The following is a 27,495-nucleotide window of genomic DNA, read 5'->3' on the forward strand; positions in this document are numbered from 1 at the left end:
AGCTGTCAAACGACAATTGTGCAGCAGAAAAGACATGATCAGTCAGAGAAGTCGTCCATTGACAAAGCATGATCTAATAATCCAAGATGGAGTACTGGGGTGTGAGGCCTACTCCATGCATCTGCCATACCAGAAGCATGGTGGAAAGAGGTGGTGTTAGAAGGAGGTGGTGTTAGAAGGAGGTGGTGTTAGAAGGAGGTGGTGTTAGAAGGAGGTGGTGGAAGGGGCTTTCCATGCTCTGGCATGGCAGATGCATGGAGATGGCCTCCAACTCTCAGTACTCCATCTTGGATTATCAGATCAAGCTTTGTCAATGGACGACTTCTCTGACTGGTCATGTCTTTTCTGCTACACAATTGTCGTTTGACAGCTGGGATCTGTCTGTACATCTCCATTATATTTTTTCTGCAGCGTTGTAGAAGCAGATCCTTGACACAGAGTCCAGGCCACAGCGCTCTTCAACCGGTACCAACTGGCGAAACGGTTGATGAGCTAGCTCACAACATCTGCGTCTTCAGCTGCATGCGTGACATGTACTGTGGCTAAATGTCTCACCTCGCCGTCATCTTCTTCAATGTTGAACTTGTCAGGTCTATTTGGCCACCAACTCTAGTTCCTGCAGGAGAGGTGGACATTGAAACCTGCTCAGGTTATTCATTTACTTAGAGAGAAGGCGTGAGTCCTCTGGATGATGTCCTCAGATGGATTATCTGCGGTGCCAACGCATTTGCTTTGCTGATACACGGCATGTATATGTATAAAACACATGAACACACAGACACAGAGACAGAGAGACAGAAACAGACAGAGAGACAGATAGAGAGACAGAGTGAGAGAGAGTGACACACAGAGTGACAGAGTGACAGACAGAGTGACAGACAGAAAGAGTGAGAGACAGAGTGAGAAATAGAGTGAGACAGACACAAACAAAACACACAGACAGAGAGAGTGAGAGACAGACAGACAGACAGACAGACAGACAGACAGACAGACAGACAGACAGACAGAGTGAGAGAGAGACAGACAGACAGAGTGAAAGGCAGAGAGACAGACAGACAGACAGACAGACAGACATAGAGAGACAGACAGACAGACAGACAGACAGACAGACAGACAGACAGACAGACAGACAGAGTGACAGACAGACAGACAGACAGACAGACAGACAGACAGAGTGACAGACAGACAGAGTGACAGACAGACAGGCAGACAGGCAGACAGACAGGCAGACAGACAGACAGACAGACAGACAGACAGACAGACAGACACAGAGAGAAAGAGAGACAAACACAGAGAGACAGACAGACAGACAGACAGACAGAGAGACAAAGAGACAGACACAGACACACACAGAGAGAGAGACAGACAGACAGACAGACAGACAGACAGACAGACACAGCCAGAGTGAGAGACAGAGCGACAGACACAGACAGAGAGACAGACAGACAGAGACAGAGAGACAGACAGACACAGAGATACAGAGACACATATAGACAGAGAGACAGAGTGAGAGACAGACAGACAGACAGACAGACACAGCCTAGTATGTCTAGGCGATAGTCTCTCGTCGTCTTCAGCACCTGGTCCATACCACCGCACTGGAACAGTGTGATGAATACATCCAAGGATGCGCCTTCTGTTTTTTTGCCGAAGTGTACCGCAATGGCTTCTCCTCGTCTGAAAGACAGCTACCAAACATAAAAAAGAAAAATGCTCATTATTAGATACAAACAATAAGTGGTGTGTGTGTGTGTGTGTGTGTGTGTGTGTGTGTGTGGGGGGGGGGGTATAGTTACCTTGCTTTGATTTTACTCCACAGTTGGGCGAGTGGCATTGGTTTGGAAATTGAAATTTGTCCTTTAAGATGACCAGGTCCAGGCCCGGATTTACACAGTTCCCCCCCCATCCCAGCCAGAAAAAAAGTCACCTTTGGTACCTACCAAAAAGTGACTTTTGGGACCTACCAAACAGTGTCTTTTTGGTACCTACCAAAAAGTGACCTTTGGTCTTATGGACCAATTACCAGGTCGAGACCTGGATTTGCCATGTCAAAATAAATATTGAATCCAAATTAAACAACAACTACACTACCAACATAGTCTTAGATTCAACGTCTCTAAGACAAATCTGAAAAAAAGAGCACACATCTTTAACCACATCATCCATTACAAACTGCAGCATGAAGCAACTGCAGCATCCAGCAAAGGAAAAGGAAAAGGACCGAATTAGGACCGTCACAATTATTACATAATCGCAAGTATTTGAGATAACCGCAATGCTTTTTTGGGGGATAATAGTCATAATCGTTTCCATGTTGAAAAATGTTCATAATAATTTCAAACATTTTCCAAACATTGTGGAAATAGCCGAACTACACGCTCAAAATCATCACGACGTGAGGCGTTTTGAGCTTGTAGTTCGGCTTTTGTTTACGAAGCCTAAAAAAAGCCAGACAAAGTTTTATTCATAATGTTACTGCGACGCAATTAAAATAGTTAATTGCAACTATTTGAGCGACAGTTAATCAAGCGTCAAGTCAAACGTCATAATCGTGACAGCCCTAAAGAGGTTCCTACCTTGAGGCGTCTTCAGAGGCAACCCCCGATGGGCCGAGGTCTACGGCGGAAACCAACCGGCGTTGAGCATCGATGGGGGATACAAAAAACAGAACGCACTGTCGTGAAACTATGCATCAACCTAGACACATACAACACTGTCGTGACTCACTGTCGTGTGATTCTGCATCAATGAAGACACAAGACACACTGAAGTGGAATTCTGTGGAATTCTGTGATGAATCAGAATCGATACAGCCGGCGGAGACCACCGGACCCCCCGATGGGCCTCGGCGCGGAGGAATCCCCCTAAATCCATGGATAGAGAGAGGCGGAGGCGGGCTGAGACGAGTCACAGGAGGTGTAAAGGAGGTGTAGACAGAGGTTCCTCTTCAAAAGACTTAGTGTAGGCTGGGTAGGTTCACAGGAGGGTGCAGGCAGCCTGGGTCGGTTCACAGGAGGGTGCAGGCAGCCTGGGTCGGTTCACAGGAGAATGCAGGCAGCCTGGGTCGGTTCACAGGAGAATGCAGGCAGCCTGGGTCGGTTCACAGGGGAATGCAGGCAGCCTGGGTCGGTTCACAGGAGGGTGCAGCCTGGGTCGGTTCACAGAAGGGTGCAGCTAGGGCTGAGACAATTAAAACATTTAAGTTGACGCCCGTCGTACAAATACATGTGATTAACCATTTAGTTGTGTTTTTGGCATTGGAACATATGGAACAGTGGTGTAAAGTTACTAAGTACATTTACTCAAGTACTGTACTTAAGTACAGTTGTGAGGTATTTTTACTTTACTGGAGTATTTCCAATTGTCAGTACTTTTACTTCTACTCCAGTACATCTCAGAAGCAAATATTGTACTTTTACTCCACTACAATTATTTGAAAACTTTAGTTACTAGTTACTTTGCAGATATAAATTATTATATCATAAAACATACATTAACCACTTTATCCCTATTTTAGACCTATGCTATTTAAAAAAAAAAAAAAAGCTCACAACGCGCCGCGATGCAACGCGCTGTGAGCTTGTAGATCTGCTGTTTTCAAACATTTCAGTACTTTTACTTTTGGTACTTTAAGTATATTTTGAGGCCAATACTTTTGTACTTTTACTCAAGAACATTTTGAATGCCAGACGTTTACTTGTAATTGAGTATTTCTATATTGCAGTATTAATACTTTTACTTAAGTAAACTATTTTAAAATACTTTTTTCCACCACTGCATATGGATAAAAATGTCATTTCTGTGTGGCCTTCAGGCTTCATAATAAAACAAATATTGCACATGACAAATAACCGTAAAAGGGATATTTCACAAAATGAGCTCAAACTTGTTTGAGCTCATTTTAACGTCCACTCTGCTTTTGTGATTCACCCCAGACACTTTTTAAATTGCTTGATTGAGTATTTAGATATTTGATGATATACATTGCATCAGACACGCCCCCTTCCAATACAAACCCATTGTAACTTCAAACTCCATTGTAACCATGTTAACATTCATTGAAAACACCCGTCCTTGGTTCTGGTGACTGATGTGAACCTTCTAATGTGTGGGACCGTGTTTTTTCAATTACTTTTTTTATTTATTTACAAAATCTTTTGGAGTAAATGAATAAAACAGGAAAAAAAATGAAATAAATGAAAAAACTTATTGCAAAAACCCAGTCTGCTCACACACTAGAAGGTCAATATCAGTCAACAGAACCAAGGACGGGTGTTGAACCATGAATCTAACATGGTTAAAATGGAGTTTGAAGTTACAATGGGTTTGTATAGGAAGGGGCGTGTCTGATTAAATGAATATCAAATATCTAAATACTGAATCAAGCAACTTAAAAACTGTCTGAGACCACCGTAGAAGGGCCATCGGACCCATGCAGACACATCCATGGATAGAGAGAGAGTTCCAGATCTCCATCTCTACGGGCATCCTCGGGTTGAGCCTTCCAGTGGCGTCTCCCGCCATCTAATAAAAATAAACTTTATTTGTAGAGCACCTTTCATGACATGAAATGCAGCTCAAAGTGCTTTATAGAGCAAGAATAAAGCACAAGCTTTACAAACAATAAATAATACAACAAATAACATAACAAATAATAAAAATAAAGTACAAATAATTTAACAATAAAGCAAAAAATAAATACAAGTGTGTGTGTGTGTGTGTGTGTGTGTGTGTGTGTGTGTGTGTGTGTGTGTGTGTGTGTGTGTGTGTGTGTGTGTGTGTCTATATATATATTTATTAGGGGTGTCACGATACGCCTAATCCACGATTCGATTTTAAGCTCACGATTCGATATTCGAAATGAGAATCTAGAATAATAAATGTGTTAACATATGAATAATATTGTAACGTTGCGGGGTAGCTAGAAAGACGAGGCGAGGAGACGATGTGCAAGTTGCCAGCTCAAACACACTGAGCCCAGATGTATTCCCTTGCCGCAGCACAGAGCTAACCCGAGGTTGAGGGCAGGGACGTGCACAGATAGACTCTAGGTGGTGCTAGAGCACCTGCCCTTTGCCCTCTTGACCAGAAGTGCCCTTTTGAAAAAAAATAAAAAATATATATATTTTTTTTCAGTTTACAGCAGGGGTCTTCAACAGGGGGTTCGGGACCCCTAGGGGGTCCTCAGAGTTACTACAGGGGGTCCGTCAAATCTTTATGTGATATGATTTTTCTTTTTACCATAATCACTCGAAACCTAGCATCCCTTTTTCTGAGGAGAACTTGCTATTTTTGGCAAAGAGGTATAGGTGTAGAGGGAAAAAAGAGCAGACCAAGTAAACAAAAAAAAGTATAATTTACTTGAGCACCTGCCCCTCAAAATTTCTGTGCACGCCACTGGTTGAGGGTCACTGAACGTAAAACAATAAAGAAGGTGGCTAGCCCATGGCTAGTAATAATGAGGACGTGTGCTGTCTCTCAGTTCACTCAGTCCCGCCTTACAGCACCCCAGAACAGCCCAACTTAAAAGGGTAGGGTAAGTGATATTTTTTGGTTAAAACAAAAAGTATTTTGTTAAAAGGTTAAAGCACTACTACACTACACTCCGGTAGGTGTCAAAATCTCAGCCAATCATGGAGCAAGTACACATTTTTAAGCTTCATTTTTTATAGTGTTCCAGTTCCAATTTTGTCTGCTCATTTCTTAGTGTCATCACTTCCAATTTCACTTGTTTAATCTATATCCCGATTGAGTTCTCTATCCTGATTGGATAAAATTAGAAATGAAACTGAAACGAAGATGCATTTTCTGTTTTATAAAGAGCTGGAGAGACAAGGAGACTCCTTTTACTGAACAAACACTCTATAGCAATGAGTACTAGCAGAATATAGAGCTATTTAACACTTATTTTAACCAAAGAAAATCACTTACCCTACCTTTAACTAACTCTTTTCCCTCCCCGGCACACATGTAGCCAATACCCAAATCAGTGACACTTCCCTCAATCAAAGCAACAGGACACACATGTGTAATAGTACCCCAGCGTTACAATATGAACTTTGGGTTTTATCAACTGTCATTTTCTGATTATTCCTTAAGAAGATTAGTTAACATTCTTTGAAAAGTTCAGATTTTTTCCTATTCCAAGTGGCTATGACTGATTTCAGAAGTTTGTGGGCCCTGGGTAGACAACCCGGCCTGGCGGAGATTGGCGGAAATCTGTGCTCTGAGGAGGTGCGTTCTAGTGAAGGCAGTCCATTAATTCTACATGGCTCAGCCCTTTAGTAACTCTTGACTTCATTTCTCATGCATCACAGGCAACACACTAACTCTTTTCCCTCCCCGGCACACATGTAGCCAATACCCAAATCAGTGACACTTCCCTCAATCAAAGCAACAGGACACACATGTGTAATAGTACCCCAGCGTTACAATATGAACTTTGGGTTTTATCAACTGTCATTTTCTGATTATTCCTTAAGAAGATTAGTTAACATTCTTTGAAAAGTTCAGATTTTTTCCTATTCCAAGTGGCTATGACTGATTTCAGAAGTTTGTGGGCCCTGGGTAGACAACCCGGCCTGGCGGAGATTGGCGGAAATCTGTGCTCTGAGGAGGTGCGTTCTAGTGAAGGCAGTCCATTAATTCTACATGGCTCAGCCCTTTAGTAACTCTTGACTTCATTTCTCATGCATCACAGGCAACACACTTTTGCTGAAATGCGATCTGCTGCCATGGCACTTTGTAACGTTCTAGATCAGGGGTCTTCAACAGGGGGTCCGGGACCCCTAGGGGGTCCTCAGAGTTACTACAGGGGGTCCGCCAAATCTTTGTGTGATATGATTCTTTTTTTTTTACCTTAACCACTTGAAACCTAGCATCCCTTTTTCTTAGGAAAACTTCAGCCAAAAATAGCCGATCTACAAGCTCGAGCTTGTAGATCGGCTATTTTCGGCAAAGAGGGGGGAAAGAGCAGACTAAGTACAGAGTGGAAGTGTACTTAGTGTTGATGGTTTAAGTGGTTAAATGTCTGAAAATACACATTAACATGAAACCAACATCTATGAAAAGCTTTAATCTGCAACACAAGTTTATGCAATATATAGTGGGGGTCCCTGCTCCATCTCTCTCTCACAGAGGGGGTCCTTGGCCTGAAAACGTTGAAGACCCCTGCATAGACCATATTCACATGGTGGCCATGTTGCTATTAAGTCAATGAAGTGCCAATAGTGGCACTATTAAATTCCAAAATGGCCGCCGTGTGAATATGGTCTATTAGAGGATCCAGTGACATTAAAAGCCAAAGAGAATAGGTGGGTTTTAACCCATTAAGACCGGGAAAGCATCTGTCAGTTTAGATTTCTTTGGCTATTCAAAAATAGCAGATATACAAGCTCATAGCGCGGCACCGAGTGCGGTCACCCCTGGTCTTTTTGCTAGTCTTTGCAAACGACCAGTAACGACTGATCGACAAGACCTCAGAGCCCTGGCTAAGGGTGTATGGTTCCAGGAGCTCAGCGAGGTACAGCGGAACTATACTTGCCAGTTTAAATATTTAAAACCAAATAAAAAGGACCTTAAAATCAATTATGAAATTGACAGGGAGCCAGTGAAGTGAGGCAATACGTATACTGTATCCTGTCACAACTAGGGATGGGGCAATACTTGCATTCATGCCTTCATTTCATCACACTTCAATACTGCAATGTACAGCTGAGTACATTTAAAGTACACTTTACACCACTGACTAGGCCTGCAATAGCCGTTGTCAGCATGACGACCGTCATGGATGAACTTCAACCTGGTGTTTGCACTTCCTCCATTTACGGCCCGTACATCTACATAAACGTTCATATTTCAAATATAAAGTGCTTACTCCATGGCCACGGATGTTAAAATTCTGTACGGGCCCTCAGAAGTACCCGTATCTTCCGTATTGTTCAATAAAAAGCATTTTAATCCGATTGGTGGCCATTTTCTTCATAGAGTTGTAATGTAGCAGAGTGCAATACACCTCCCAACCGATAGGGTAGCGTGGTTTAAAGCATATGGCCAAAAGACGGAGAAAATGGCCACCACTCGGATTAAAATGCTCCTTATTAAACAATAAGGAAGATACCGGTATTTCTGAGGGCCCGTACACAATTATAACATACATGGCCATGAGGTCAGCACTTTATATTTGAAATCGAAACGTTTATGTAGATATACAGACTGTAATGGAGAAAGTGCAAACAGCAGGTTGAAGTTCATCCATGACTGTCATGATATGACAGTCATGTTTCAGGGCTAAAACAAACAACTCATATTCACTTCACACACAGAAATGCTTCATCCTGACCCGTTGTTGCTTTTTACCAGTGGTGTAAAGTAACTAAAGCACATTTACTCAAGTACTGTACTCAAGTACAATTTTGAGGTACTTTTTCTTTACTGGAGTATTTCCAATTGTCTATACTTTTACTTCTACTCCACTACATCTCAGAGGCAAATGTTGTACTTTTAATCCACTACAATTATTTGAAAACTTTATTTACTAGTTATTTTTCAGATATACATTACATTATAAAACATACATTAAACACTTGAACCCTAATGTATACATAGGCTATTTGAAAATAGCAGATCTACAAGCTCAAAACGTGTTGAGCTTGTAGAACTGCCATTTTCAAACATTTGAGTACTTTTACTTCTGGTATTTGAAGTACATTTTGATACCAATAGTTTTGTACTTTTACTCAAGTAAATTTTGAATTCAGGACTTATACTTGTTACAGAGTACCTCTGCATTGCAGTATTGATACTTATACTTAAGTAAAAGATTTGAAAACGTTTTCCACCACTGCTTTTTACCATGTCAAACAAAAGTGAAATTACATGCAATTTCATCAATTCCTTAATGCTGAGCAGTTAATTAGTTAAGCTAAGTAGCTAACACACATGTAGAGAACTCACTTGTTTGGTCTGGATGGAGGTAATGTTTTCACAGTCTGGTCACACAGTGTGTTTTAGCAGCTTTTTTTTCACCAGCCTGGTAAAAACACTGATAACTCTACATCCATGTAGAGTTATGTTACATTATCAGTTGTGTATTTGTATTGAAAGTACAGAGCTTTGTTTGAAAGTTTGTTAGTTTGTTCTAACACACATTTGTGTTTGCTGCTGGTGCAGTGTGTGAGTGTGTGAGAGAGGGGGGGAAGGGCGACAATCATAGTACTTAAATAGCCCCGCCCCTCCCTGCTTCCCAGGGCAGTGGTTCTCTCAACCTGTGGGTCGAGACCCCCAGGGGGCGGGGGGGGGGGGGGGGGGGGGGGGTCCCCAGATGTCAGTGAAGTGACAATTTAAGGACTTTTAAGACCTTTTTAATACCCCCCAAAAAGTAAGAGAGAAAAGAAAAACATCATTACAGCATAAAAAATAATCAACTATAAAAACTGGTCAAACATGAATTGGCCAAATTGTCAAATAATATAAGAAAGAGGCAAACATTTGTACAAAATAGCCAATCTTCAAGCTCACAACGCCTCAATCTATATTTATAGATTTATAGTGGTGTAAACCTTTATTCTCACTGATCACTGATGTTGTCGTTTTAGTTTTGTGCCTCTCTAACAAACAGGTGTGTTGCCTTATTAGAATGTGACTGTGATATGAAATGACTAACTTTCTTTTACTTGTTGGTGTTGTAATATTAACATGCTCTTGCCGGTGATTAAATTAAAAAAACTGATTCAGTATTTTAGGACAATTGTTCACTGCTCTTACGTGGACTGGTATATCTAATGTGTGTTTGTGAACGTGTTGAATTTCCAGTAACCTTTGGTTCTAAAAGCGAAGATAGGTACAAAGGAAGCTTACCACACAAGGCCTTATAAATTAATAAAATACAATGTTGCTCTCTACGAACTGCGAGAGATGGCCAACCCACTTTATCATATAGAACAGTGGTTTTCAACCTTTTTCGTGTCAAGGACCACCAAATTGACACATATTAGCCCAGGGACCCCCATTTGAAAAGATATACCAGGGACTCAACCATTTTATTTTCTTGGGGGTCCCAATCTACACTGAAGTATCATCATCATTAGTGTTCATGTAACTCTGAGAGTGTACAAATGGAACCAAATGGACCCGTCAGGGTCCATTTGGTTCCATTTGTACACTCTCAGAGTTACAGACACATAAGGGTCAATTTGGTTTCTAACTATTAATTTGGCTGGGGACCCCCCTGGAACCCCCTCAAGGACCACTGGGGGTCCCCGGACCACTGGTTGAGAACCACTGATATAAAATACATTGATGGGTGAGATAATCATCACCAGTGATAAAACGTAGGGCACTGTGGTAGACTGCTTCAAGAGGCTTCAGTGTGGAGATTGAAGCATGCATGTACAGCACATCACCGTATAGTCAAACACAGACATTATGACAGATTGAATAACAGTTTTTTTGCTGCATGGAAAAAGAAAAACAGCGCCTGTTTCTGTAGAGGAAACCAATCTGTCCTCTTAGTTCTTTTTGGTAAGGTGCTCCACATGAATCTTAAATGAGAGCTTGGAATCTATACTATTTACTATTTTTACTATTTTATATTTTACTATTACTGCTACTAATTATTATTATTATTATTATTATTATTATTATTATTATTACATTTCATAGATTTCTTTGGCCATGTTTTGTACATTTTCAAAAAACTTTTTTTTCATTGGACATATTTATAAATTGTTCCATGTGAAACATATATTTTATTTGCAGTACGGACATCGATGCACATACGACATATCACACAAGACACAATGCATGCACAGTTCAATGTGAAACTTTATTCATGAACCAAAGGACCATAATATATATATATCTATATATATAATAATGTATAAATACTCTATATACTCTACTTCCTTCTGTGGTGACATTAAACAAATGACAAATAACAAAATTATATCTTTTTTTCCTTAAAAAAAGCCACATGATTATGTTTAACAGGCTGTACAAAAATAAATAGTGTTTGAATATTCTGTACAAAATAAAAAAGAAATCAAGAAATAAATGCACCTTCGCAGAAGGTAGGAGAAACTTCCTTATGAAGCATTAGATGGACACACACACACACACACACACACGTGCGCGTGCGAGCACACACACGTACACCTCTTTGGACTATGGTCAGAACACCTTGATCTATTCTTTGGTTGCGTGTTGGTGTTGCGCACCGACAATTACAGATCTGCAACCTCACAAGGCATTGCAGCACGTGTTGTGAACTTGTAGATCTTCTATTTTCTGTGTTTGACACTTACGCGCAACCAAGCAAAACTATACATACTATGCTGATTGTATCTGTCCAGCCCAGCTTGGACAAACCACACACACACACACACACACACACACACACACACACACACACACACACACACACACACACACACACACACACACACACACACACACACACACACACACACACACACACACACACACACACACATGACATTGGCACTGAAAGCAGCATTGTCCATGTCACTGCAGTCTGGCTGCAGTTCTACATCTTCACAGCCAGGTGACGCCAGGCCACGCAATATGACTTTCACTTGACCCCAAAAAAAAGGAACAAGTCTGTGGCAAGAATAATGGCTGTCCACTTTCGACTGGGAGGCCGTGAATGGAGAAGATCTGATCGTCTTGACACAATGGAGGTGGTTTGATGAGAAACGTTAGACCGATGTCCTTAGCAAGCGCCCTGATTGCATCTGGATTCTAGGGGATCCCCATCAAAGTGAGTTCATATACTGTAGCATCAAAATCAGTTTTATCCCTGTTTATGTACTTTGGCTTTTCTACAAACACACAATGAATTGCATCGCGGCGCGTTGTGAGCTTGTAGAAGGGCTACTGAAAACACAAATCTTCTCTTCTCGGGGTCCCTTGCACAGCATCTTTTCAGACGGGGGTCAAATACATGTTGAATTTGGACGGTTTGTGACGTGAAAACGTTTTGTGAGGCACAGTTCTTTAGCAAGCGCCCTGATTGCACAAGTCCAGCAACGGCCGGGGCCGGTCTTTGGGGTCGCAGCTGTCGTGCGTCAGCGTGCGTCCCTCGTGGCCCATGCAGCGCAGCGGCCGCTTGCGGAAGCCCCGCCCGCACGTCTTGGAACAGGCCGACCACTCCCCCAGGAGCCAGGAGGGGCACGGGTGCGAGGCGCACTCCCGCGACACCAGTGGCCGCAGCTCCTCAGGGCAGTCGGCGGACGGGCGGCCCTGCGGGTCGGAACACGCCACCTCACGCTGCTGCGTGCCTCCGCCGCAGCTCTGCGAGCACGGCCCCCACTCCCGCAGCGTCCACTCGGCCCCTCCCACCTCGCGGATGGCGTTGATGGACGGGCGGCGCCCCCCGCCGTTGGAGTTGGAGTTGGCGCCGTTGTTGCTGCCGGCAGGTCTGGGAGCGAAGTAGCTGAACTTGACGCGAGGTCTCGGGGAGTCGCCCACAGACAGCACCTGGAGACCAAGGGTGGAGAGTCAATAAGTACATTTACTCGAGTACGATACTTCAGCACAATGTTGAGGTATAGGCTACACTGACTGTCCATTTTTAATTAAGTGTGCCTGCCATGTAATGGCAAAACACTTATTGTAATCCGCCATACTTATTAATACATATTTATTTTTCCTTGCAAAATTCGATTGACCATAACTGCCGCACCGTTTACACAACCCCGCCAATATATACATCAAAACATGCGGCTTGGCCGGGTATGATGTGCTCGGGAATAAACGCATTACCATTGCGACGTTATTCGCAAAAAAATAATTTTTTTGGCTGCACGCGGCGCCCCAAATGCTACTCCTCCCACACGGTTGAAAAGGTCCGCGGCAATGTATACAACAAAACATGCGCAACGACCAGGCTATTGTTTTTTCGCCGTTTCGCTTTACTATGGCGACGTAATCGGCAAAACCACATAGTCACGCCCCCTTTTTTGTCCCCCATTCCAACCCAGGGGGGACCCCTGGGTTTCTTTTTGTATTTTTTTCCCCGTTTATTTTTCCCCAAAATTAGTTTTTATCCCAAAAAAAACTATTCTGATTATTTTTTTCCAGAATTATCTGTTTCTCAATTTATTTATTTTTCAGAATTCCTTTTTTTATTTTTTATCTTTTCACCAAAATGGACCACACAAAAACCTGTTAGGAGCACGTTTCAGGCCATTTGGAGTCAATCGGTGGTACTTTGTAGTGAAACTATTTTGAGTCTAAATAACATGCAATCTAAATGACAATTTATTACACGTTTCATATCATTTTTAGTTACTTCTACTTCACTACAGCTCATTGTACTTTTTAACTTTTTCTCTTTTTCACTCAGTTTTAGTTACAAGTTACTTTATAGATTTAGATACAAGCTTGTATTGTGACATGTGAGCTTGTAGCTCGGCTATTTTAGAGAGAGAGAGAGAAAAATGTAAAAAAAAAAAAAATTGTATGTTTTGCAATACTTTAGTACTTACACACGTAACATATTATTTACATTGTGGTATTGCTACTTTTACTAACAAAGTTTCAGTAAAAATTTGTAAAAAATATGAGTACTTCCATCATTGACTACAGCAGTGGTTCTCAAAGTAGGGTCCGGGGACCCCCAGGAGTCCTTGGAGGGTTTCCAGGGGGTTCCCAAAACAATAGGTTAATATCCACTTATACATTGGCTATTCAAGAATTCCGAAAATGTTGAATATGTTTGAATTTCTTCTCTTCTGGCGCAAAACATTTTCCGATGGGGGTCCGTGGCTAAATACATGTCTATTTGGGGGTCCTTGACACGAAAACGCTTGAGAACCACTTTAAGAGATTTCTACTTAAGCAGTGGTGTAAAGTAACAAATAACATTTACTCAAGTACTTTAATTAAGTACAATTTTGAGGTACTTTTGTATTACTGGAGTATTTCCAATTTTCAATACTTTTACTTCTACTCCACTACAACTCAGTGGCAAATATTGTACTTTTACTCCACTACAATTAGTTGAAAACGTACTTTGAAGATATACATTATTACATTATAAAACATACATTAAACACTTTAGCCCTATTTTATACCTAGGCTATTTGAAAAAAGCAGATCTACAAGCTCACAACGTGTCGCGTTGTGAGCTTGTTGATCTGCTATGTTCAAACATTTTAGTACTTTTACTTTTGGTGCTTAAAGTACATTTTGTAATACTTTTGTACTTTTACTCAAGTCAATTTTGAATTCCTGACTTTTCCTCGTAACAGAGCACTTCTACATTGCAGTATTGATACTTTTACTCCGGTAAAACATTTGAGTACTTTTTCCACCACTGTACTTAAGTAAGACATATCCGAGTACATTCACCAGCACTGACCTGTATGGTGATGGCCTCGGGGAGCGGAGAGAAGCTGCGCAGACGCTCGAGTGCAGCAGACGATCCGCTGTAGCGGAGCAGCGCCCCCTTCAGGGCGATGTCGGTCTCCAGGGTCATCAGCTTGTAGTCACCGTTCAGCAGGTAGCCGCCGTCCTGCCGACGCACCGCCAGGTAGCTGTTGTCATGGCGACCGTTGCCGGGGGCTCGCTGCTTGACGTCCAGGTGGGTGGCGCCCGCCGGGATGGTGACCACGTCCTGGTAACCTGGCCTGGAGGGACGGCAACACAGAAGGGTCAAACTTAGACATGAAGATTTTACTTTATGTATAATATTTATTATAGCTATATATTGATTTTGATATAATGTTATACAATCAGTGGTGGAAAAAAGTACTCAAATGTTTTACTTCAGTAAAAGTATCAATACTGCAATGTAGAAGTACTCTGTTACAGGTAAAAGTCCGGAATAAAACATTTACTTGAGTAAAAGGACAACAGTATTGGTATCAAAATGTGTACCAAAAGTAAAAGTACTACAATGTTTGAAAATAGCAGATCTACAAGCTCCCAACGCGTCGCGATGTGACACATTGTGAGCTTGTAGATCTGCTATTTTCAAATAGCCTAGGTATAAAACAGGGCTAAAGTGGTTAATGTATGTTTTATAACATAATCATTTATATCTGCAAAGTAACTAGAAGTAAAAGTATAGACAATTGGAAATACTCGAGTAAAGCTAAAGTACCTCAAAATTAGGTATGAGTAAATGAGTAAATGTAGTTAGTTACTTTACACAATTGTATTTAAGTAGCCATTAGATTGAATTAAACTAAATGTTGATTATGAAAAGTTTATCTTGAAAATATGAAAATCTAGCTGTACGTTTTTGATGGAACGCATTCATTCCAATCAGTGGTGGAAAGTAGTAAATGTACTCAAGTAGGCTGCTTCAAATGTTGTGATACATGAGTATGTCCATTCATTTTAGCACGTTATACTTCTACTCCACTACATCACAGAGGAAAATATTGTACTTTTTACTACACTATCATTATTTGAAAACTCTAGCTACAAGATACTTTGCAAATGTATGTACATACATGTTTTTGGATGCATATGCTATGTGTAAATAAGTAGATATGCTGTGTCTCTTTTTTTTATTCCTTCTTTTTTCAATTCCCTTGTCCCCCCCCCCCCCCCCCCTCTTCTCTCTTATTTCTCTTTTCTGGAAACAATCAAAACGATGGAGCTTGCACAAAAACATATTTCACCCACTGTTTTACACCTGTTAACCTGTGATTACAAAACATACATTAACTCATTAAGCCAATAAGCGCTATTTTATACTCCGGCTATTCGAAAAATAACAGATCTGCAAGTTGACAACATGTCACAAAGTGATGCGTTTTCAGCTTGTAAATTGGCTATTTTCTAAATAATTCAATTCTTGAAAAACCTTTGAAAAACTAGTGCATTCGCAGTGTAAGTATATTTAGATTACAATAGCTTTGTACTTTTACTCAAGCAAAATTTAAGACATACGACTTTTACTTGGAACAGTGATAAAATGTAATCCATTGTATTATAATTAACACATAAAGCTGTTTATATTCAGTATTCTTACCGTGCGCGCTCTAGTGATCCAGACACTTTCTTGCAGGTGGATCCATCTCCTCCACACAAGCCACACTTATCGAAGCGCCGTGTGGATCCGATGACACGATCACACCCTGCCTTGACACACTGGCCCTGAACACACACTGAAGTGGAGTCTGGACTGCAGGGTGTCCCATCCGCCACCTGAGGGCAGCACAGACACATGAGAAGAAACATTAAGAGCTCTGTCTACTGAAGCGGTTGTATAACAGCAGTGGTGGAAAAGTACTTTTGAAGTGAGTAAAAGTAGCAATAACACAATGAAGAAATACTCTGTTAGGGCGCGCTCCCACCGCACTTTTATTTTACCTCTGGGGCGGAATCTGCCAATGCTTTGTCAATGCAAATGCGTGGATTCTTGGAAAGACCATGAATCCATGGATTTGCATTGACAAAGCATTGGCAGATTCCACCCCAGAGGTAAAATAAAAGTGTGGTGGGAGCGCGCCCTTACATGAAAAAGTATTGTATTAAAATTTTGACTTGAGTAAAAGTACCAAACTATTGGCATCAGAGTACACTTACAGAACCAAGGTATGCACTACGATAAAAATGTATCAATTTCTTTAAAAAAATAGCTGATCTACAAGCTCACAAGCTTACAAATAAGCTATTTTCAAATAGCTGAATTATAAAATAGGGCTTAAGTGTTTTGTAATAATAATCCAGAACTGCACTAAAGTTGTCAAGTAATTGCCATGGAGTAAAAAGTACAATGTCTGCCTCTCAGAAGTAGTAGAGTAGAAGTTTAAGGTATCAAAACATATAAATAATCTAGCAGAGTAACTGTACCTCAAAATGTTACTTCATTACAGCATGCACTGTTACATTCCACCACTGCTGAAGCAGTTACATAAGAGTGAAAGCAGACACTCTTCTGCAAGAAGAACGTGCTTAAGGCTGTGTGTCAAGGTGATACGCCAATGTTTAGGAGATATTACCAGTGGTGGACAAAGTACTCAACCTAAAGTATAGACACTCCTGGTCAAATTGGTCTCAACCACAAGTGAAAGTTTCTCAGTCAAATTTACTAAGTACTGGAGTAGTTGCTTTTAAATTACCTAAGTATTCAAAAGTACAAATTGCTGTATTGCAATGGAGAAATGATCCCACTTTTGTTTTTTAAATAGACAATCTATAAGGGAGCTTTTGGATTGTCTATTTTCACTAGACTTTTTGAAATATTTTTATTTTGTACATTTTGGTCCCTTCCTAAAAGAAAGTGGTGTCAAAAGCAATATTAGTCTTTGAAATGTAATGGAGTGAAATGCATAAGCTTTACAGTATACTCAAGTAAATGAACTTCATCATTACTGTCCATTAATGGCTCATAGACAAACCACAACCCTGAGAAGAAAAGGACCATGCACATGATTGGTTTTTGATAGTTTGATAATCAATAAATTTTGCTGTTCGGTTTTAAGTTTGCCCAGTGAGTAAATTGACTTAGTTACTTTCCACCACGGCCCTCACCTTAGACTTGAGTACAAAGAAGTATCCGGTGCCCTTGGCCCGGCAGACCAGCTTGCAGCGGTCTTTGGGGGACACGCCGGCATACTTGGGCACCCACTCCACCCCGTCCCCTGAGCCGAAGGACATCTGGGAGGACATTTCATTATGGGCCAAACACTGTTCCTCCCGAAAGGACAGACCTGTGGACAGACGGAGAGAGAGAGACAGAGAGAGGGGTTAGATTCCCTGCTAGTTCAGCCTAAAACTTTGTGTTGACAAGTAAAACCAAATACCACACTTGTACATAAAAGCTGATGATTAGCAGTTAACCCATTAAGACCGGGAATGCATCTGTGTCATTTTCAGATTTCTTTGGCTATTCAAAAATAGCAGATGTGCAAGCACGTATAGATCTGCTATTTTTTGAAAAATTGTGAAAATGTGTGCAAATATTTGAATATTTATGTTTTTTAAAGCGAACATTTTTAACTCAAAGCTTTGCTTCTGGGGATTCTTTAATGTCTTCTAGGATTTAGAAGACATTAAAGAATCCCCAGAAAACAGTTTTTTTCATTTGTTACGTTGCTATAATATCAGTGGTTCTCAAACTTTTTTCATGTCAAGGACTCAAAATGTTGTTCCAGGGACCCCCAGAAGCAAAGATTTGAGTTAAAAATGTTCGCTTTAAAAATATATAGACATTCAAATATTTGCACAAATGCTCAAGATTTTTCTTTAGAATAGCCAAAGTATAAAATATGTTTAAAGTGGTTACACAGATGCATTCCCGGTTTGAGTGGGTTAAGGGTGGGGTAAGTGATAATTTTCATTAAATCGAATCGAATTTAATATTTTATTGACGGTACATAGTACAACGGGTTAAAAAGGTCCAACTGAAGGTAAAGTGCTTCTCTTACCGTTGGTATCGGGACAGAGTTCCGTGTTGCAGGAGCGATATTGGATCCTCTTGCCTTCGCAGTACTTGCCGCCGTTCCGGGGAAGGGGGCTGTCACAGTCTCTGAAGGAGTACTGTACCCCCCCGCCACAGGTCCGAGAGCAGTCCCCCCATGGACCCCACACCCCCCATCCACCATTCACTGCAGTCTGAAAGGACAGCAACAACAATCACGTTATAGTGACCACATTATACCAGCCTGGTAAACACTCATAATATATCCATTTCTGGAATTCATCAACGATTGATCCCAATAGGCTCTATGCACAGCAGCCATACTGGAAAGAAATCGGGCCTCTTCCTTACTTCCTTCACAGGTGTTACCAATGATACTAATGAAGGCTCTGTTCCATTCTGGTCAAACAGAGTTAGGGTGCTGATATTGTGCATGTTGGCTCACTGGAAACACTCTGCTACACCAGTGGGTCTCAAAGTGTGGTCCAGGGACCCTCATGGTTCCTTGGGGGGGTTCCAATGCCCCCTTACGGGTGTGTATAACTCTGTAAGGGGCCAATGTGTAACCCTTACGGGTCCATTTGGTTCCATTTGTACACTCTCAGAGTTATGGGGGTCCTTCAAATTAAAAACGTTTGAGAACCACTGTGCTATACACTGAACGGAACAGAGCCTTCATTAGTATCATTGGTAACACCTGGCCCAATTTCTTTCCAATTTGGCTGCTGTGCATAGAGCCTATTGTAATAAACTGATTTTTAAAAATTCAATCGAGTGCCTCTACGAACGTAGGGACATTCTCTGGCTTTCGGTTTGACGGTTGTCGTGACATCCCAAAACCCCGCCAGCTGCTTACCTGGTGCTTGGCAGCCTGGCTCTTGGTCAGGCACTGTCCAGCCAGACAGTAGCTGTCGTGTCCGCACGCCGTTCCGTCGGCCCAGGGGAAGTTCTTGGTCTGGCAGACCAGCAGGCCGTTGGTGGTGGTCACTGTGCACCAGAGCGCCGCGCACGTGCTGCTCAGGTCCGGACAGTGCTGCGATTCCTCGCCGAACGTCAGGCGACACTGGCGGTCCGCGTCGTATGAAACGCCTGGGAGAGCCTTGAAAAGGGGCGGAGACAGACAGTTATTATAGTTAACAGAAAATTATGAAATAATTAAACTGAGAATCGAAACACATAATACTACAAATTTGTGTTAACTGAAGTAAAAATAAAGCTTTACAGAACAACTACTAACTGAATTATTACTAGAACTGACTAAAATCATAGAGAGAATGTCCATAGTTTTAGTCTTTTTTTAAATATATTTCATACATGAGCCTAATATTTTGACTGGATATTGTATCTATAATATTTGAGCTGTGTCAGTTTTAAGCCCTTGTAGATCTGCTATTTATTACTATTTTTCGAACCTTTTTGAATCTCGCCCCTGACTAGCCCATATTTCAAAAAATATATACAAAAAACAAAACTAACCCTACGACTAATACGAACTAAATCACACCAGCAAACCTTAAACTGAAGTTGAAGACAAGTGAGTCTGAAATGAAATACGAATACAAACGAATACAATGACTAAATCTCTACTAACCTGGGGCAGAGGTTGGGGTTTGGCGGGTTTGTCGAGCAGGCAGCGCCCGTGTCCGTTGTCCAGGAAGGTGGTGACCATGAGGGCGGAGCATGGGGACCAGGGCTGTGATTGGTCCAGGTTGGAAAGGGTGGACGCCATCATGTGAGACCCCCAGTGGTCTCCGTTCACACCGGAACACAGCTGAGCATCATCGTGAGGCATGTTGAACACATGGCCTGCAAAGGGAAAAGGTTTGATATTTAGCTTAATGTGTAACTCTCTTACACATGTGTGAATAGAAAACATAGGCCCGTTGCACTGTAGGGACCCGGGAATCACCTTGAACCTTTAGGGGCAGTGGTTTTCAAACTTCTTCATGTCAAGGACCCCCAAAATGATATGTATTTGGCCTCGGACCCCCCATCTCAAAATATTTTGTTCCAGGGACGCCCCAGAAGCAAAGATTTGAGTTACAAATGTGCTTTAAAAATATATATATTCAAAGGTTTCCAAAACTTTTCACGATTAAAAAAAAATAGCAGATCTACAAGCTCATAGCGCATCTGCTATTGTTGAATATCGAAAGTATAAAAGGTTAAAGTGGTTAATATGACTGTGATGCTATATTAACACATTTGGGAACCCCCTGGAACCCCTGGAACCCCTGGAACCCCGCGCTCCCGATCAAGAACGCGCCTCCATGTCTGTCCGTCTGCTCCAGTCTATACGGCAGGCAGTCCTATAGAAAGACTGATTTTAATGTATGTTGTTGAAGACATGCTTTCTATTATAGGCTATCAACAGTTGAGTCTGTTGCGTGTACAGCTTTCATCCTAGTGAGCTACAATAGATGAAAGTTAAGTTGTCATCTTTCGCCACAGCAAAACAACATTTTTCTTTTTAATATTGAGGCAAAAAATACTTAGTTAGTTAGTTAGTTTCCCAAGTAAATCATTACTTTTATAATGTTGAGTTGTTTTTTGGACAGCAGCAACTAGTAACTATAACTAGTAACTAATTGAAACAACACAGGTGATGTGTAACTGAATCAGTATTTTCACCGGCCCTGTTCCATTTTGAACGGTCCACTCACCCAGTTCATGAGCCACAGTGAAGGCAGCCTGCAGGCCGTCATCCTCAATAATGGAACAGCTTCTGTCAGGGTCACACACTGTCCCCACGTCTGCCATGCCCAGAGTGTCACATGAGTGGGCACCACACAGGTCCTATCCACAGAGAGAGAGAGAGAGAGAGAGAGAGAGAGAGAGAGAGAAATTACATTATGACTTATTCTATTGTCTCTGACTCAACCACACACACACACACTCATCCGCACTGTGAAGCTAGATTTACTTAGTTGCACGTTGGTGTTGTGCACCGAAAGTAGCAGATCTACAAGCTCACAACATGTCTCGCTGTGACAGGTTGTGAGCTTGTAGATGTGCTATTTTCGGGGCATGATGCCGCCTGCAACAAAGTATATCTAGCCTTGGATCAAGGCTGACAGAGATTATTTAAGCGATTCTCACATTTAGCCTATGAATCTCTGTCATGGATGCCAACTCCAAACATTCCATCTTTAATGCCCGTATGTCTCCATAAATGTACATTCAACATATAATTCAACAAATAATGCTTCATCAAGACCTGATGAACCCCTTGAAACAAACAAACATTGTTCTTGTGTGTTATATAAAGCATGGGAGCGCTTTAAGTTCATTGTGTGCGGACATTCCCTTCTTTTTAAAAGTATATCAAGGCCTGAAAACCCCTCCCACCCCCCCTTTTACTTTACCGGAGTACTTTTACTCCACTACAATAATTTTTTAAACTTGAGTTACTAGTTACTTTGCAGATATAAATATATTACATTATAAAACATACATTAACCACTTTAGCCCTATCTTATACCTAGGCTATTTTCAAACATTTTAGTACTTTTACTTTTGGTACTTTAAGTACATTTTGATATCAATGCTTTTGTACTTTTACTCAAGTAAATTTTGAATTCCCGACTTTTACTTGTAACAGAGTACTTCTACATTGCAGTATTGATACTTTTACTTAAGTAAAAAACATTTGGGTACTTTTCCCACCACTGCCCCTTACCGTGCGTGTGAACAGAACCGCCGTGTCGTAGTGCTCCGGGTGGCGGTCTCCGGGAGGGTTGTGCTGTCTCTGCCACTGGCAGAAGTTCCGCAGGGTCAGGGCTGCGTTGGACGACACCTGGGGTCCTTTCTCCTCCTCGTAGACCACCAAGAGCTTCACCACGGCCAGGCTGATGGAGTTATGGATGCTAAGAGTCCAAGAAACACAATACCAAAAAAAAAAAAAAAAGGAAAGACGCACATATTTAGGATCAAGCCCCCAGAACCCAGTGGTTTCATTGAAGCGGAATGGACATGCTGGCCATTTGAGGTACTGCAGATGGGGCCAGTGTCGGCGGAAAACGGTGGTAGACGGTGCTCGTTCATGAGTCAAGCCCCGGCGTGCCAGTGGTGGAAAAAGTACTCAAATTCTTTACTTAAGTAAAAGTACCAATACTGGAATATAAAAATACTCTGTTACAAGTTATAGTCCAGAATTCAAAATTTACTTGAGTAAAAGTACAAAAGTATTGGCATCAAAATGTACTTAAAGTATCAAAAGTAAAAGTACAAAATATTTGAAAATAGCAGATCTACAAGCTCACAACGCGTCGCGATGCGACGCGTTGTGAGCTTGTAGATTAGGTATGAAATAGGGTTAAATTGGTTAATGTATGTTTCATTATATCATTATTTACATCTGAAAAGTAACTAGTGACTAAAGTTTTTAAATAATTGTAGTGGAGTAAAAGTACAATATTTGCCTCTGAGATGTAGTGGAGTAGAAGTAAGAGTATTGGGAATTGGAAATACTCAAGTAAAGTACAAATACCTCAAAAATCTACTTAAGTACAGTACTCAAGTAAATGTACTTAGTTACTTTCCACCACTGCGGCGCGCTCACAAATAAACTCTATGACGCAAAACGCAACACCTCTGTGACGCGCAGTGGCCCCAAATAGGCCTCACCCACCACATTTCCAACCCGGAAGAAGGGGTTAATTCGCTTCATGCGCTGGGTGAGCAACTCAATGCAAGTGGATGGGAGGGGATATCCGGTGCCCTCTCTATTATTTTTTAACTCTATGGGATGGATGTATGGATGGATGGATGGACATTTTACTTTAACCCATTAAAAAAAATAGCAGATATACAAAATCTGCTATTTTTGAAAAATCGTGAACGTTTCGTGCAAATCTTTGAATATATATTTTTTAAAGCGAACATTTTTAACTCAAATCTTTGCTTCTTGAACAACATATTTTGAGATGGGGGTCCGCGGCCGGCCAAATACATATCATTTTGTAAAAAAAATGTGTACATTTGTAGAATCCCCAGATGCAAAGATTTGAGTTACAAATGTTAACTTTGCACAATTTTTCAAAAAATAGCAGATCTACAAGTTCATAGCGCGGCACTTGGTGCCGCGCTATGAGCTTGTATGTCTGCTATTTTTTAATAGCCAAAAGTAGAAGGTTCAAATCTAAAATGACAGATGCTTTCCTGGTCTTAATGGGTTAATTAATATTACACGTTTTGTTTTGATGAACATTAGGGTTTTTTTTTCCCACATGTCCTATCAGGCAGAGTAATACATTGGCAGATTTCTAAGGGATTTCTGAAAATAAAAACAAATGTGTGAAAACTGCCGAGATGCAAGCTCCGAGAGCTTTATTGCAGATCTGCTACTTTCGCTGTTAAAAAGGTTTGGGGAGCCCCTGGGTTTAAAGATGGAGTGCCATGATATTTTTCAACCCTAAAACCTGATCATAAGGTATTATTATTATGTAAGGATTTAAAAAAAAAAAAAAAAAGTGTGCAGAAATTGTTAAAAAAAATGTTTTTATGTGGACACGCCTCCAGTTCATTAAGTATGCCTGGTTCTCACCTTAGCACCTCCTCCACCACCTTAGCACCACCCACCTGTCCTAGTCCCTCCCCCGTCATGCCCACACCTGTTGTGTTATGATAATGAGGGGGAGGGTATGTTTTTTGGGGGCTCTGTGATGTCACTATGCCCCTGTTTTTGGATTGGCACGTTTGACTCTCAAGGTTTCAGCCTCCAGGAAAAAACTCCAAATAGTCAGAGAAGACATGAAACACCATAAAACCACCAGCGGGGGCCTTAATGAAGTTCTATCAACCTCATAGACACATGAAAAACAGAAAAAGTGCAAAACCATGGCACCACCTCTTTAAGTCAACGCCTACCTGGGGTGGCGGTACAGGCGCGACGCCACGGCCATGACGGTGAGGAGGTACGGCTTGAGCCCGGCACTGTGAAATTCGGCCATGGACTGGTCGGCCACGATCATGATCTCCAGGTACCGTGGGGTGGACACGAAACGCCTGGTCCTCTGATGGGAGGCTGGAGGAATGGGAGAGAGAGAGAGGGGGTATTTAAGTATTTTCACTCGAGTACTGGACTTGAGCATAACTCTGAGGCACTTTCCGTGTGTTGATTTGTCACGCTTCTACTCCAATGGTTCTCATTCTCAATGTATTTTTTTCTCTCAATGTATTTCAAGGACCCCCATAACTGACAGCAGTGGTGGAAAAAGTATACTCAAATGTTTTACTTAAGTAAAAGTATACTGCAATGTAGGAGTACTCTGTTACAGGTAAAAGTCTGGTGTTATAGGACTAAAGTGGTCAATGTATGTTTTATAATATCATATTTTATATCTGCAAAGTAACTGAAGTTTTCAAAAAATTGTAGTGGAGTAAAAGCACAATATAAATACAAGTATTTGAAATTGGAAATACTCAAGTAAAGTACAAATACCTCAAAATTGTACTGAAGTACAGTACTTGAGTACATGTACTTTGTTACTTTCCACCACTGACTGGCACCACTGACTGGCAATGGACCCTCACACGTCCATTTGGTTCCATCAGCACACTCTCAAGAGTTATACACCCGTGTGTAGGGGGACGTATGGAAACCCCCCAAGGAACCATGAGGGTACCTGGACCACACTTTGAGACCCACTGTTCTACTCCTTAATTAATTAATGCAAAACATACATTAATCACTGAAGCCCTATTTTATTCTTAGCTGTTGGAACTTGTGAGGACAATACCTCCCAACGTGTTGCGATGTGTGAGCTTGTAGATCTGCTATACTTTTGAAAAATTAATTAAAGAAATGGTGAAATAGGACATTATGCATGATAACTACGTTTACTTTGGTACCGTGAGTATATTTTGATGCCAATACTGTTGTACTTTCCCTCAAATATAATTTTGAATACAGGACTTGTATTTATAAGAGAGGGTTATTGCTACATTGTGGTATTGCTACTTTTATTTAGGGAGGGGGCTCTCAAAGTGAGGTATGGAGACCCCCAGGGGTCCTTGAGGGGGATCAAAATCAGTTTAAACACTTCAAAAAACTATTGTTTTTTTTTGTCAAATATTTTGACCTGGCACAAAAAAAATGTTTTGAGATGGGGGGTCCGCAGCCAAATACACAATAATTTAGGGGTCCTTGACATGAAAAAGTGGGAGAACCACGTGCTATAGGTTAAATAAATCATTGCACTTCTTCCACCATGACTCAGCGTCACTCCAAGGGTAGCCCTATACCCCCTCCATCCCCCGGCCCCTCCCTTCTGCTACATTCCTAAAAATGACCCTTCTGTGCAGGGCAACGTTATGAGAGAGAGACAGAGAGAGAGAGCGAGAGAGAGCGAGAGAGCGAGAGAGCGAGAGAGCGAGAGAGAGAGGAGAAAATCCTTCTTAACAGGGTAAACAGTGAGCTAGTGGTGCTAGTCTCTCTAGTCTGCGGCATTAAGAACTCCTTTAAGGCTACTTAGTAGTACCAGGCGGTGGGTTTAACACAGTGTCGGCTCTGCCCTGCCCCACCACTCTGCAACCTCCCCTCATTCACTCCCCCTCTTTCTTTCTTTCCCCTGGAGGCTAGTGGAGCTGTCTCCTCCTCCTCCTCCTCCTCCTCCTCCTCGCGTCCACTGTGCGTAAAAGGCAGCTCCGATTGTACATTAACTCTTACCGTGCACCCTGCTTTATAGACGGATTTCCGCGCGACGTCATCACAGAGCAGAATGCGCAATCTGCGCATGCCTGGGGGTCAGTGGGGGAAAGGCGCGTTCGAAAATATAGCCCTGAGCGGCAGTGAGCGCACTGGCCAATACAAACTAATAGGCGAGTGTGCTCCGGTGCGTAATTTCCAAACGCACCCATAGGCTTCCCCCCGCAGCTGCGCGGTCATATTCCTCTCAATGTTTACTAACAGGAAACCTCCCTATAGTACGCCCTGACTGTCATTGACTTATCGTGACACTTTCGTGCAGTGGCAGAAAAAGTACTCAAAATGTTTTACTTAAGTAAAAGTATCAATACTGCACTATATAGAAATACTCTGTTGCAAGTAAAAGTCCAGAATTCAAAAGTACCAAAAGTAAAAGTACTAAAATGTTTGAAAATAGCTGGTGTGAGCTTGTAGATCAGCTTTTTTTCTAATAGCCTATAGGTATAAAATAGGGCTAAAGTGGTTACTGTATGTTTTATAATGTGATAATTTATATCTGCAAAGTAACTACGGCCCTCTCTGAATCTGAAGGGCCTCAACAAGTGCCTAATGGGTTCCTTTTCAATGTTGACGACCGTGAAGCCGTTGCGAACGGTACGTCAGGGGCACTGGTGGACGGGCATCGACCTCTAGGTTGCTTGCCTCCACGTTCCAATCTGGCCTCCACACAGAAATTTCCTGCACTTCGGCTACAAAGGGGAAGTGTACGAGTACATGGTTCTCCCTTTTGGTATGTCGTTGAGCCCGCGGGTGTTCGTAAAGTGTACCAATGCGGCCATTGCTCCACTACGGAGACAGGGAATCCGTCTGTCGACCTACATCGACGTCTGGTTAATAGCCGCGGGCTCGGAGTGGGAGGTGGCGCGGCACACGACCGTGGCCATCTCCCACCTGACGTCACTGGGTTTCACAATCAACGCCCAGATGAGCGTTCTGGTTCTGTCCCAGCGGGCCACCTTCTTGGGGATCTCGCTGGACTCGAACACGCTCAGGGCACGCCTATCCAAGGAGAGGATAGACAGCGTTTTGGCTTTGTGAGGTCTTTCCGCCAGGGGCGTCAAGTTACTTACAAACAATGCATTTAAGCGGTGGGTCTTCTGGCTTCGGCCACTCACTTAATCCGCTAAGGCAGGCTCTACATGGGACCTGCTCAGAGGTGGCTGAGGGCTCTTCGGATCCCGCCCACCTCAGGTCGTCGCTCAGTGACGGTGTCTCCATGGTGCATGGAGGCACTCAGACCATGGTCACGAGCAACCTTTCTGTCCCAGGGGGTCAGTATAGGAGCTGTGATTTCGTGTTGGACGGTCTAGCGCGCAGATGACGCTATGGTGCGACTCACGACTCGCATCCATACAGGCGTCTCATGTGCCGGGCCTACAGAACCGCG

General features: G+C 42.0%; 1 protein-coding gene across 1 annotated transcript; it reads right to left on the reverse strand.

Moving 5' to 3' along the window:
• Positions 1-10,806: 10,806 nt before the first annotated feature.
• On the reverse strand, positions 10,807-27,326 carry LOC311037902 (A disintegrin and metalloproteinase with thrombospondin motifs 1-like; the record flags this gene model as incomplete). Its single annotated transcript, XM_084047198.1, has 13 exons — positions 10,807-12,498; positions 14,384-14,651; positions 16,007-16,182; positions 17,512-17,690; positions 18,408-18,594; positions 19,257-19,499; positions 19,992-20,206; positions 21,064-21,196; positions 22,080-22,266; positions 24,269-24,425; positions 25,925-26,028; positions 26,928-27,107; positions 27,295-27,326. 13 exons carry the CDS (start codon positions 27,324-27,326, stop codon positions 12,016-12,018), a joined length of 2,544 nt encoding a protein of 847 aa, XP_083903324.1. The 3' UTR covers positions 10,807-12,015.
• Between the last annotated feature and the right edge of the window lie 169 nt (positions 27,327-27,495).

The sequence above is a fragment of the Gymnoscopelus microlampas genome, assembly GCF_963454915.1.
Source record: "Gymnoscopelus microlampas genome assembly, chromosome: 21".
NCBI lineage: Eukaryota > Metazoa > Chordata > Actinopteri > Myctophiformes > Myctophidae > Gymnoscopelus > Gymnoscopelus microlampas.